The sequence below is a fragment of the Lepisosteus oculatus genome, chromosome 11 (assembly GCF_040954835.1).
Source record: "Lepisosteus oculatus isolate fLepOcu1 chromosome 11, fLepOcu1.hap2, whole genome shotgun sequence".
Classification (NCBI taxonomy): domain Eukaryota; kingdom Metazoa; phylum Chordata; class Actinopteri; order Semionotiformes; family Lepisosteidae; genus Lepisosteus; species Lepisosteus oculatus.
In genome coordinates, this window is record NC_090706.1 from 2,342,337 (window position 1) to 2,354,936 (window position 12,600).

Consider the following 12,600-nt stretch of genomic DNA (forward strand, 5'->3'; position numbering starts at 1 on the left):
TTATTTGAGCCTCATTATTTCCTCTCCCAAGCCAGTGGTCCCCTATACCAAACGCAGACTCGTTACAGTTGTGCTAAAGGGGAACATCTCCTGGCAAAGAGTTTGCAGTCAGTGTCTTTATTAAACGCTATTCATGTGTCCATCCCATGTGATACGCGGAAAGCATTAGTTTCATATCTTTGAAGATAGTGGTACTGTTTCTGGTCCCCGAGGGACCTTCAAGGTGATATGTTTGGTGTGAATCACTGTGTCTACTGCTGATGAGTTCTCTGCGCCTGTGGCTGGAAGGTTTGCTGGTTCAAATCCTACTCCTGCCGGCAGAGGAATCCTACTCCGTTGGGCCCCTGAGCAAGACCCTTAACCCCAGCTGCTCCAGGGGTGCTGTATAAATGGCTGACCCTGTGCTCCGACCCCAAGCTTCTCTCCCTGTCTGCGTGTCTCATGGAGAGAGAGTTGGGGTATGTGAAAAGACTCATTCCTAATGCACGAAATTGTATCTGGCCAACAAAGTGATCTTATCTCTGATCTTCTATTTTCCATTACTGAGGCATTTTGCTTCTTCAATGAGCACACACCAGTGTGTCTTCCTCAACGACCGCTCACAGCAGCAGCCCTTTCAGTCCTGTATATAACTGTTGCTCGTCCCCGGGCCAGGAAGTGAAGTAAGGCTTCTGTAATAACCCTGCGCCCTGTGTCGCAGCTGGGCGAGACGCTGAATCGGCAGTTCGAGGCGGTGTGCGAGTCGGTGTTCGGCGAGGTGGAGTCTCAGGCTGTGGACGCCCTGGACCTGCCGGGATGTTTTCGGATGCGGAGCCACAGCTACATCCGAGCCATCCAGGCCGGCTGCTCGCAGGACGATGACTGTCTGCCTGTCTTCTCTCTGGCTGCGTCCCAAGGAGGGGGCAAGTCGGCAGGTAGTGAGACACAGCTCTCTCTCTCTCCCTCATTTCTCAGCAAGTCTTTCTCTGCACTGTCACCTCTTTTCTTCTCTCCCTTTCATTCAGTTTCTGTCTGTCTCCATCTCGTCTTTTATCACTCAGGAATTCTTCAATACCCTCCAGGGAGTAAAATGATTTTTTTGTTGTTGGGATTTTTTCCTTCAGTACTTTAAGTCTTCAGCTCCCTGCCTGGCTTCCTTTCTGCAAGTTTAGCAAATCTGTTCAAAACTGCGGAGGTGTCACATTTTGCAGTACATCTCTGCACAGAATGTAGTCATGCTGGGAGCTGCGAACACTGTAGTGAGGATGGAAGCTTTAAGAAGAGAAAAAAAAGGATATATATAAAAGAGGGTATAGGAGGGTATCTTCTCAATTTCAGAAGATAAATTCCATGTTCTCCAATCTGGTTGCCTTTAGTTCTGACAGCCCTGACAGGCAGCTCTCTCAGAATGGCAGAAATAAAAGCTGGAGAGGCCAGGTTGTTATAATATAGAGATTTGTGTGATGTTTTTCCCCCTGTCCGGCACAGCTGTCCCAGACATACAGATGTAGCACAATCGTAAAGCACAGCGCATGCTTTGCGCTGTGGCTGTGATGTGCAGTTTGAAATAACGTTCTGTCTCGTCGAAGAAAATGATGTGCATTCAATTTTCTGAAAGGGAGCGCTTTGTCCTTGCAGTCCTTTTTCTTATAAAAATTCTGTCTGCGCTCTTTCTCATTCCCTGTGTCGTCTCATCCTTTCTCTCATATTAATTTCCAAATCCTGTATTTCTCCCATCTTCCCCCTTCCCTTTCCCTCTTCTTTCCTCCCATCTCACCTTCATTTTCTCAATCTCCCCTCTTCACTCTCATTTTCCTCCTCTCTCTCTCTTTCCCTGACCAAACGCTCCCCCCTTGCCCCATGTGTCCCTCTCCCTCTCGCAGTGTTCCCACACCGGAAGGCACCCCCTCCTCTCCCGCCCCGCATGTCCAAGCCACTCATCTCGGTGACCGCGCAGAGCAGCACTGAATCCACGCAGGACGCCTACTTCCAGAGCACAGGGCAGCCCAAAGCAGGGCGTGCCAAACAGCACAGCAACTCAGCCGACAGTCTAGATGGAGGGGGGCGCTCATCCCGTTGCGGCTACTACCAGGGTGGCTCCGGCTCCGGCTCCGGCTCCGGCACGGGGCGCGGCAAGCAGCACAGCAATTCTGCAGAGAGCCTGGACGGGAGCAGAGGGTCCCGGGATGCCTATTACCACGGTGGCCAGGGGCCTGCGAGAGCAAAGCAACACAGTAACTCCGCCGATAACCTGCTGGAAGGGGGGAGAAGCTCGCGGGAGAGGGACCGGCCCGGGGGCAGCCTGGGGAAGTCCGCGTCTCTCCCCCAGAACAGCTTCTCCGTGGGCAGGCCGAGCAGCAGCGCTGGGTCAGAGGAACACAAGCAGGACAGCCGGGGGAGGAAGTGGAGGCCCTCCATCGCAGTGCAGGTCGGTTCACCTCCGACAGAGCATCCCGGTCTTGGGCCTCTGGTACAGCTGATCATCGCAGCACACCCAAGACCATGCTGCCCCATCACTCGCTGTCTTAAAAGAGCGGTGTTGGAGCAGGATCTGTAGATATTGTAAAAAAGCTTTTAGGCTGACGGATCAGCAATTCAGATCCTACGGCTCAGAATGATCTGCGCACACCCAACAATCTCAAGGTAACAGCAGGAGCACGCTGGGCTTTGACAGCTGACGCTCCAGTCGGCCTAATCCTGGAGCCAGTCTGTCACCTAAAGCCCCTTTCTAAATACTTGCTGAAACAGAGTTTCCGCTGAGAGCGTTTGCTATTGCCCAAGTTTCATTTAATGTAATATCACATTATCTTTCATGAAGTTTTGAAAACAGATAGAAACGTGTTCTGTTCTCGTGCACGCGTCTCCATCTCTGGTCCTAGAGAGCCACAATCAAGCTGGTTTTATAAGAGATCATTATGTCATTAATTCCTTATTTGAGCGCAACACCTGTTAATCAACAGCGTACAGGTATTCCCATCCTTTAAAAAAAAGTAGTTTAGGCTGACCTAAAGGATTTTCTGGATTGGAGCTTTCCCTGACCAGGGTTGGAGACCCCAGTTCTCATGCTCACAAGCTTGTTACAAAAGAAAAAGAAAAGATTAAACTTGTCTGATCGGTCTTTTAAATAAACACCAACACACTGTGAATGACCTTACCGCCGTTGAACTAAAATCAACCTGACAGAGTGAGTGGGTTATGGCAGTGACCAGAAGAGGGGTGGACAGGGTGTGAGAGGGTATTTCTGTGACCCTGCTGTTCTTTGTCCGGCAGGTCGACAGCTCAGAGACACTCTCGGACTCGGACACGGAAAGCAAGGCACTTCGGGAGGTGCATTCCATCGGAGTCCAGGTGGAGGAGGATAAGCGGTAAGTCCTGGAAGAATCCGTTCTCTGCAGATTTGCTCGCTTCCGTCTCCTCGTTAGATTCCTACAGATTTTGCAACCAAGACCAACACTTGCATCCAATTCAAAAAGCCCAAGGTGACTAAACAGATATTTAAATGCAACTCTTGATGTCATAAAAAGCTGAGGACACTGTTGAAACGGGGGTGTCTGGGATATGGAAATGGATGGTGTATAGAGGTTTGAATTTCATTACTGTAGATTCTGATGTTGTCTGTCTGCCTGGTAACTAGGAGTCTTGCACAAGTCCGTCCTGTGTAATATATGAATAGACATTTCCATACTTCCTTTTACTATATTTGCAGCTTGGCAACTTTTGCTACAAAAATAAAAGTTTCTTTAATTTATTGCTCTCAACTTGATTTTCCCTTTGATTTGTGAAAACAAACATTTCGCCAGAACAAATATGAGCAAAAAAGGAAATGTGGCTCAGAAGTTGGGCTAAAGGAATGACTGTGTTAGGAGTGAGTGAGCCACAACCACGCTTGTTCTTCAGCACATAACGGTGTGAAGGGATGATTCAGCTCTCCTGTCAGTGTGCAAGATTCACAGCCACCCTCCTTGACCATCATCTACCTCTCTGCACAGGGGGGAGTGTGGCCAGTGGATGGGAAGGGAGGGTAGGAGGTGCTTTGTCATGCCGGGAGAGGGCAGCAGGTGTGATGTGTATCATGTGCTGGACAGGCGGATGGCGCAGAGTGTGTTGAATGGGTATGTGATAAAGGGTGTTTGGCATGCTGATCTCTTGGGCACTGTTGTAGGAGAAGCACACAACACACAGCTGCAGTGTGCCCAAGGAGACTATGGATCTAGAAAATCACTGAGGACAGAAATAAGGAGAGGTGAAAGGAAAGAGTGGGAGAAGAACAGGGAAAGGGTGAAGTTCAGTGGATGTCGACAGAAGCGGTATGATTGACAGCCCTCCTGCCCTGTGCTCTGCCCCATGCCAGGCGTGCCCGCTTCAAGCGCTCGAACAGTGTGACAGCAAGTGTGCAGGCTGACCTGGAGACCGAGGGCTTCCCCGGGCTGAGCATCTCTACGCAGGACAAGGGGTTGCAGTTTGGCTGCTCCTTCCAGCGGCACTCCTCGGAGCCCGAGTCTTCCAGCCAGTACAGCGAGTTCCGCACCGTGCACACGCAGGGCCAGTGGGCCTACCGCGAGGACTACCACAACGCCTACGAGGGCGGGCCCAGCTCCGCGGGCGCACCGGCCCCCAGGCCTCTGGAGCGCGCCTGGCAATCGGAGGGCCCCCGCAGCCTCCCTGACTCCGGCCGCGCCTCCCCCTGCCTCCGCGATGGAGAGTTCTTCCTGCGCCTCCTGCAGACGGAGGTGGAGAGGATGGAGGGCTGGTGTCAGATGATGGAGAGGGAGGCGGAGGAGCACGACTTACCCGAGGAGAGTGAGTAGCAGAGCGCAGGTGGCCCGGGCCGGGGGTAAGGGGAGAGCCTCGGGTGACCCAGCTGTTTGTTTTCCTACAGCTCTGTCATATTGGATAGCAACATTTTCCAAGTTTCCAACTTAGCTTCCACCATCGTAGCAGCCTTCTTCAAGGCCTTACAGCTCTAACGAGACCGAGGGACCAGGTCCAGCTTGATGTTTTATAGAAACTGCAGGTCTGGTAGAAATCTCACAGACTTGAGTGAATCTGCCTCTTTTAAATATATACATGAAGAAAAGCTGCAGCTTGGCAAACCTGATAGGGATTAAACAGCTTTGTGTGGTCATAATGATTTTCTTGCATTTTTGTCCTCCTTGCCCTTGCAGTTCTGGAGAAGATCCGCAGTGCGGTGGGCAGTGCCCAGTTGCTGATGTCCCAGAAGGTGCAACAGTTTTTCCGGCTGTGCCAGCAGAGCGTGGTGAGTGCGTCTCTTCCTGATCCGTGTGCTTTATCTCGGCCTCACAATTTCACAATGATATCATTTTTCCTGGGCCGCTCATTTAGGATCGATTTATCTCAAAAAACCGCATAGCGGTTCAAACCCCCTCTGTCTTTCTGTCTGTGAATGTGCATCTGTACGCTGGCCTGTCCACTTTTCCAGGATCCTTCTGCCTACCCCCAGCCGAGTTCCCAAGACCTGGCGGGATTCTGGGACCTGCTCCAGTTGGCCATGGAGGACGTGCGCGGAAAATTCCAAGAGCTGCTGAGGATAAAGGATGCTGGCTGGAGACTGGCCGACAAGAAGACGAGTGAGAGAGCGGTACGGCAGGAGCAAGAGCATTTCCGTCTCCTCCTTCTCTGCCTGCTTAACTCCCGCTTCACTTTCCCTCTGTTCCCTGGGCTGCGTCTCATCCCTCCATAGTAGTTTACTGTGGTATACTGCGATAAAGGCTGACTGGAGTGTGCTGAACCTCATCACATCCGTGCCATAGAACAGAGAGGTGTAGAGACACATAATGCAGCCTGTAGGAAAGCACTGCATGCCATAAATGATCACAGTAAAACCAGGACGCTACTATACAAAATACTGTGTTCATTTAGCGTGGTAAACTTTCATAAGAATCTCTCTTTCTTCCCCTTTTTCCCTTCCCCCATCTCCTCCCTTCTTTCTCTGCCAAACCCCGCCCCTAAAACAGTAAGATGATTAGAACTGAAGTGTCACACAAATACAGACAACCTAATTAACTCTTTCTCCTTCCTTTCTGCCTCTCCTCACCCTCTCCACCTGGAATCTCCTTACACCCTCTTCCTTACCTTCCTCTCGCTCCTTTTCCAATTCTTTTCCCTCTATCTTTTTCATGCTGCCTGTGCTCCGTCTACATGCCCTCTCTCTTTCCTCTTTGGTTTTCGCCCGTACCCAATCACTCCTGACTCTTTCCCTCTTGGCTCTGGCTTTTTTCAACCTTCTCCCTCACTGTTTTCCTCCTTCCAATGCTCCCTGCTTCTCCATGCATCCTCCTCCTTCTTCCATCTCCCCGTCGCTTTCAGGAGGATAAGAAGACTCCTCCTCCGTTACCAAAGAAACCGGGGGCAGGAGGCGCGAGTGGAGCTGGGGTCATGCTGGTTTCAAGAGGGGGAAAAGCTCTCCCTGTGAGAGAGAAGTCCCTGGACCTGGGAGACCGGCAGCGACAGGAAGCTCGACGGAGACTCCAGGCAGCCAAGCGTGCCGCGTCCTTCCGGCAAAACTCTGCCACCGAGAGTGCCGACAGCATCGAGATCTACATCCCTGAGGCCCAAACCCGGCTCTGAGCACAGCTGGCAAACCTGGGCCCACAGTTCCCTCTGCCCCTCCCTGCCCATCTCTTCTTCTTGCCAGACAAAGTACGCACAGGTCCTACTAGTGAACTTTGTCAGCAGGACAGTAAGGGAGCAAACAGAAAGGCAGGGGAACGCATAGTCTTGACTATGCAAAAGACAAAGATTTGGAAAAACGTTAAAACATTTCTCCTACCATAGATTCTTTCTTGGAACTAGGTTCCTGTGAATGATTTCATATAGGTTATATCTCCCCGACCATAACCTGAAGGCAGTTCAGACCATGCTACAGAAATCAGCCTCATCACACTATCGTCACACTTGAGCAGGGATGTTGTTCACAGACATTTAAATCATTGCCCATAGGCCCGAAAGAGAATTTCTTTTTGCCCAACGGGAACAGAGTGAAAAATGAGAAATGATTAACAAAGCCAGACAAAATAGACGAAGCAAAATTAAGCAGTGTGAATGGAAAAGATCCCACAAAGGAACTACAAAGGATCGTCAGCGTTATAGTGCTTGAAAAAGAACTGAGCTGAGTGATAATAACCAATAGCCTCACATACCAAGCTGACATCCCAGTGCCCACAACATGGACAGAAATTATTTGAAATGAACAGTTATTTTTTAAAAGCCTTTTGATGCAACAGCACTCAAGAGGGATAACCAGACTGTCATCAACAGACGACTCGTTCAGATCATCACTTGCTCTCTCTGTTCCACGCACAAGGAACATGTGCAGTCCCCCGCGAGGTCCCTTTAATTGGCCCACTGATTGAGTGACAGATGAACGACATGAAAGGCAGTAAATCAGAACGTGATCAAAGGTGCTCGTGCTGTACTGCTTATTCAGACTCTGTTCTAGGGAGTGCCACGCTCTACGTCTCATTCCCTCACCAAACTTCGGCGGCACAGGAAGAGGACTCTAAGGATTTTCAGGGATTCTCCGGGTGGAGCTCCTAGACATCAAAACAGTTAAAAAAAAAGTCTTGATACAACTCAGTATTGCCAAGGTGTTTAAAATTAACAATGGACACATATAAAATGCACAATTCGCCTTCATATACTGGATACTTATTATACTTTATAGTTATTTTTTAATATCCTCCTGTAGCCACAGTTGCTTTAGTCTTGCCACATCTTGGAAGCGGACTGTGGACACAGTGAGCCTCAGTGATAAAGACCCTCTTAACATCAAAATTAAGGTACAGTTCTCCCACCATCACCACGCTTCCCAGGCTCTGACAAATCCGTTGTGAGAAGTACACAATATCAGTATTACTGTTATAGCACTTGAGCACAGAATTCAGGATCACTGGAAACGAAGCCACTTTCAAAGATTTTTTGCAATCAAGTTGAATGCATGTATATAAAAAAACAGCTTGTGGTTGTGGTGGTTGGGGTTCAAGACAATCCCATTAACTGTGCAAGCACAGTCTTCACACAGTGTAAATCTCCCTAGTACCACAAAGCGTAGTGGGGTGTCTAGAAGGTGACCCCAGTTCTGTGCAGGGTACTGTCTTTATTGAGGATGCAGTGCTGTATCTGCTGTATCTGTGAACAGACAAGTATTGAGAGTTTTTTTTTAATCCACTGTGTTGTTGCATTTATTACTATTATTGATATTTCACTTTTTTTCTCCTACCAGAAACAGCAGAATATGCATAAAATTATAACTGTGGTACTGTGGTATATTTTCCGCAAAACTGAAAACCAGTTGCTTGTGGAAACAGTATGATAATAATTTTATATATATATACATTACATTTATATGTGAGTGTGCCCAAATGTGACAATTCAATTTTCTTTAATGTTTGCGAAAAATTCTGCATATCAGTGCCAGATCAGAGCCGAAGTGTGCCAAATCCCATCTTTTAGGTGAAACAATGCAAATATGGATTCTTGGTGGGGAAGGTGAAGCTCTCTGCTCCCCCTTGTGTTTAAAATGTGCCATCACAAAGAATACAATGTCACACTCGCTATCCTGGTGGATACCTGGGCACTGCTGTTCTGAAGGGGTGTGTCACTTGCCTTTTTAATAAACAATCGTGTAACCCTGCTAACTGAACTGAATGAAATCCCATAAAATATTTTAATGTGAAATGTATATTTTAGTACAGTTTAATTCTCTATGTTTGTAGTATGAGATTGATTATATATATATAGTGTATATACAAATACGTTCATATATGAAATATTATAACTATAAATAGCTCAAGCCAAGAAAAACTTTCAAATTCAGAAAACACAAGGAAACAAGGTTCTTGAGGAAGGAAAATGAACAATGTTCACACTGGCGACTCTGGGTCTGTGGGTCTCTCTCTCCAGAATTCAGGAGCTGGAGGTGTGTGCGTGTCATGATGTTTTCTGTTTTTTTTCACAGCTCACAAACATCTGCTTTGACTTCCTTTTTCTAGTAATAAGCAACACGTGCCTAAGAGAGGGGTATCGGTAATTTAAGTGTATCAGTATTATGTAGCGATTCTAAATATACTTATAGGCTATATAGAACTTTAAATGTTTTAAAAATAATTATTTCATTATAACCTCCAAGGCATGACTGCAACTGAACACAGACAGACACTTGTCCAATTGAACAAAACAGAATGTAGGTACTGTATACTACACAGTCTCATTTCTGTTACCCCAAAGATCTCCACCTCATTCAGGACTTGGTAAAACACATTTCTTGCAATGCATCTCAGCTCACACTTTGCAGCTGTCTCAGTTTCTGATTAAAAAACATTCTTTATTGCGTTTAGAGTGAAAGTGTACATAGAGTGCAAAATGGAGTTGGTTTTCAGTGCTTATAGATTGCAAGATAAAGTGATTCTTTTATGAGCACAAAGACTTTCGAAAGCAATGTTCCACAGCTGTGAAGTATCCACTGCTCCAGAAAATCACATTGCTGTTGATTGATACTTCAGTCTAGAAATTGAGCTGTCTGAGAAAGGACTGTCTGCCTTGAAAAGGGGGCTCTACTTCATTTAATTTCATTTGCAACAAGATTACTGTAAATGTATAACTGTGGTGGTGCACAGAAGCCCAGGGGCCAGCCTACAGCATATCCTCCCCAAATGTGAAGAGTAGTAATACCTCACGTACTCCCTTTAGCTATTGGCTCACCCCTATACAGTACAACAGCTAAGAGGAACTTTGATCAACCAAATTGCCCCTTACCTCCATTCAGTACCTTCCATTTGTTAAAATTACTGAAAGGAACTGTAAATGCAATTAATAAGTATTGGCCTGTGAGGTGAGTCAAGTTTACCCGTCTCCTACATGTGACCCAGCAGGTGAGCTACAGTGCATTAGACCAGAATTAGCTTGGGCGTCTCTGCCCTTCAGCTCCGCAGGCGTTTTCAATGCAATCAGGAATGGAACAGGAACTCTTAATACATGACTGTGAGTTATTCTTATTCACTCCACTATGTTACTTTATATACAAATGAACAAAATAACCATTCTAAAAAAAGGCAACCCCAGATTCATACCACTGTGATCTAAATCTCCCCAGAAATGTAGTTTTGCTTAGTCACAAAGCCTAAGGAGCTCCATGAAGTTACATATGGGTTAGTAAGCATTTATATTTCAAAATGTCACTAATTAGGGACACTTAATGTGAAGTGTTGTGATCTTATTTTTTACTTGGCAGAGTTGACAGGTAATGTTTTTTTTTTTTACTTTTTAACAGGGATATCTCGTGATTCTTCTGTCCAATATCCTCTGGTTTTTGTCCCACCTGAGCTCTTGGTTACTGTTGGACTAATTAGCTCATTAGCAGCAGACGTCTGATACAATTAAGCAGGTTACGATTAACAGTTAGCTGTATCTTGAGTGAAGTGAATGCTGTGACTCGTGTTGGAACAAAATCTAGAAGGTACAAGTTTTTAGAGGGTCTCAGCGCAAGACCCCTGCTCTAGAACAAGTGTGAAATGATTAATACTGAAGGACTGAATTTCAGAATCAGGACACGGATATTACGACATGTAAAAGAGGAAGGAAAGTATTGTTATCTCTGTGGGACATAAGCTATCTTAGGAATGAATCTTCTTTAAACAGCATTGTCTAGGCAGTGAGCTACACACGTGAGCTGCAGATTTATGTAAGTGCTGTGCTGAAACTTAAGCCTTCTGTTTGAAATCATTCTAAACTACTTGTGCTACTGCAGTGTCCATGAAATGTTTCAGCAGTTACCGAGTAATTACATACACCTTTGTTTTTTATATGATCTTGTAAATAGCCCAACCTTTATGAAGCAGATTATTATTATTATTATTATTATTATTATTATTATTATTATTATTATTATTATTATTATTATTATTATTATTACATCAAGTATATAACCGAAGTCCTCGGAGAAGAATAGGCTCTGGCCCTGCTGGTGTGGGGGTGGATTGTTGTCAGCAAAGCGCAGGCCTCACAGCGATGACAGTGATTGAAACAATGGCCTCCCTTTGCCTGACAGACGCATGACACTTCTGTGCACGAAGGGAAGAGCAAAATCTCGACTCGCGAACCAGAGCAGCAGCCATTGACGACGGGGACCATTCCGCTGCGTTTCATGCATATGTCTGCCTCCGCTTGCACTGGGCCGCCCCGACAGTTCACACGGGGCGCTCGTTACCGCTACAGCAGCTTGGCAGGGCCCGGCTCGCGCGCTATCGGGGGTTCAAGCTCTTCGGGCTGTCCGCTGCCCCCTTTCGGGATGGGTCCCCGGGGCTGTGCCACCCTGCTCTACTCCGCAGCACGCAGGTGTGCACACAGCTGGCACAGGAGTGGGCTCCGAACACACGGCCCTGTCGGAGTTACGCCATGAGTCCCTTTGCCAGTGTGGGACGTGTGCGGCCGCCTACATGAGTGGAGAAATCCTTCAGCACAAAAAAGCAGGCGACGAGCGCTCTGGGGAAAGGGGTCTAATCGATCAATGTTAGGGAAAAAAGCAACTGTATTAGGGTATAATATTTTTACTGATTTTGTCCGATTTATATTCTCGTTTGTCAAACTGTACAGATAAATGTAAGCTACTGCAATTCCTAGAGAAGGCACACTGTGATGTGATTTATTAAACACAGAATGTAACACTGTTGATGTTGTCAACTTTTTCTAATTATTATTATAAAGCTATTTTTAGCGAAAGAACTGACATCAGAGTTTGCGTCTTCTTTTCTACCGCTTGACACTTTAATCTTTCATGACGGCCTTTGATGGAGCAGCGGCCGAAATTACACTTCTCGGGGATAATAAGAAAAGAGATTAAGGGCAGCCATAAGTTGAATATAAAAAGATGCCATTTGAACTCCCTTCTGTGTGGTTGGATGTGAAGTGATGGTGTCTTTGAGTGAAACTGTTGTGAGAGAAACTTGCATACAAAAGCCTTTCTGCTTAAAATCATAATTACATGTAAATAATTACAGTACATAGCACTTTCAATCCCAAAGAATCGCTTTTCAAATAGAAGGGGACCCACTTCATTCAGCAGGTCAGGATAAGGACTGGGACGATGCCTATCTGCTTGAGTTAGGAGGGATGAACTTTTTTTTTCAGGGAGTCAAGCGATTCTCGTTGCCATTGTAGGGGAGGGGGAGGGGGCTGAGGGCTATATCTCGGGGACAAAAGCAGCACAAAGGATACTTTCAACAGCACAAACCAATACAAACAGAGCACAAACACATGTGTGGGGGTTTCATTATTTGTGCTGTTTGCAAAAGGGCCAATTTCACAGAGCTTGGCCTTAAGGGTTCCTGTGACAGTACCAGCTACGCCAGCGATGGGCAGACTGGTCCCTGTGACAGTACCAGCTACGCCAGCGATGGGCAGACTGGTCCCCATGACAGTACCAGCTACGTCAGCGATGGGCAGACTGGTCCCTGTGACAGTACCAGCTACGCCAGCGATGGGCAGACTGGTCCCCATGACAGTACCAGCTACGTCAGCGATGGGCAGACTGGTCCCTGTGACAGTACCAGCTACGCCAGCGATGGGCGGTCTGATCCCCGTGACAGTACCAGCTACATCAGTGAT

At 46.9% G+C, this 12,600-nt stretch overlaps 1 protein-coding gene across 2 annotated transcripts in view; it reads left to right on the forward strand.

Moving 5' to 3' along the window:
- Nucleotides 1-11,716, forward strand: part of dlgap3 (discs, large (Drosophila) homolog-associated protein 3) — a 115,304-nt gene extending 103,588 nt beyond the window's left edge. The window contains exons 6-12 of one of the 2 annotated variants that reach the window (XM_015348846.2): nucleotides 701-914; nucleotides 1,863-2,407; nucleotides 3,250-3,344; nucleotides 4,331-4,779; nucleotides 5,145-5,236; nucleotides 5,420-5,578; nucleotides 5,955-6,288. In XM_015348846.2, the coding sequence (XP_015204332.2) occupies nucleotides 701-914; nucleotides 1,863-2,407; nucleotides 3,250-3,344; nucleotides 4,331-4,779; nucleotides 5,145-5,236; nucleotides 5,420-5,578; nucleotides 5,955-5,957 (1,557 nt within the window). In that variant the 3' untranslated portion in view covers nucleotides 5,958-6,288. The other variant, XM_015348845.2, reaches the window with a different exon arrangement.
- The last annotated feature ends 884 nt before the right edge of the window (nucleotides 11,717-12,600 follow it).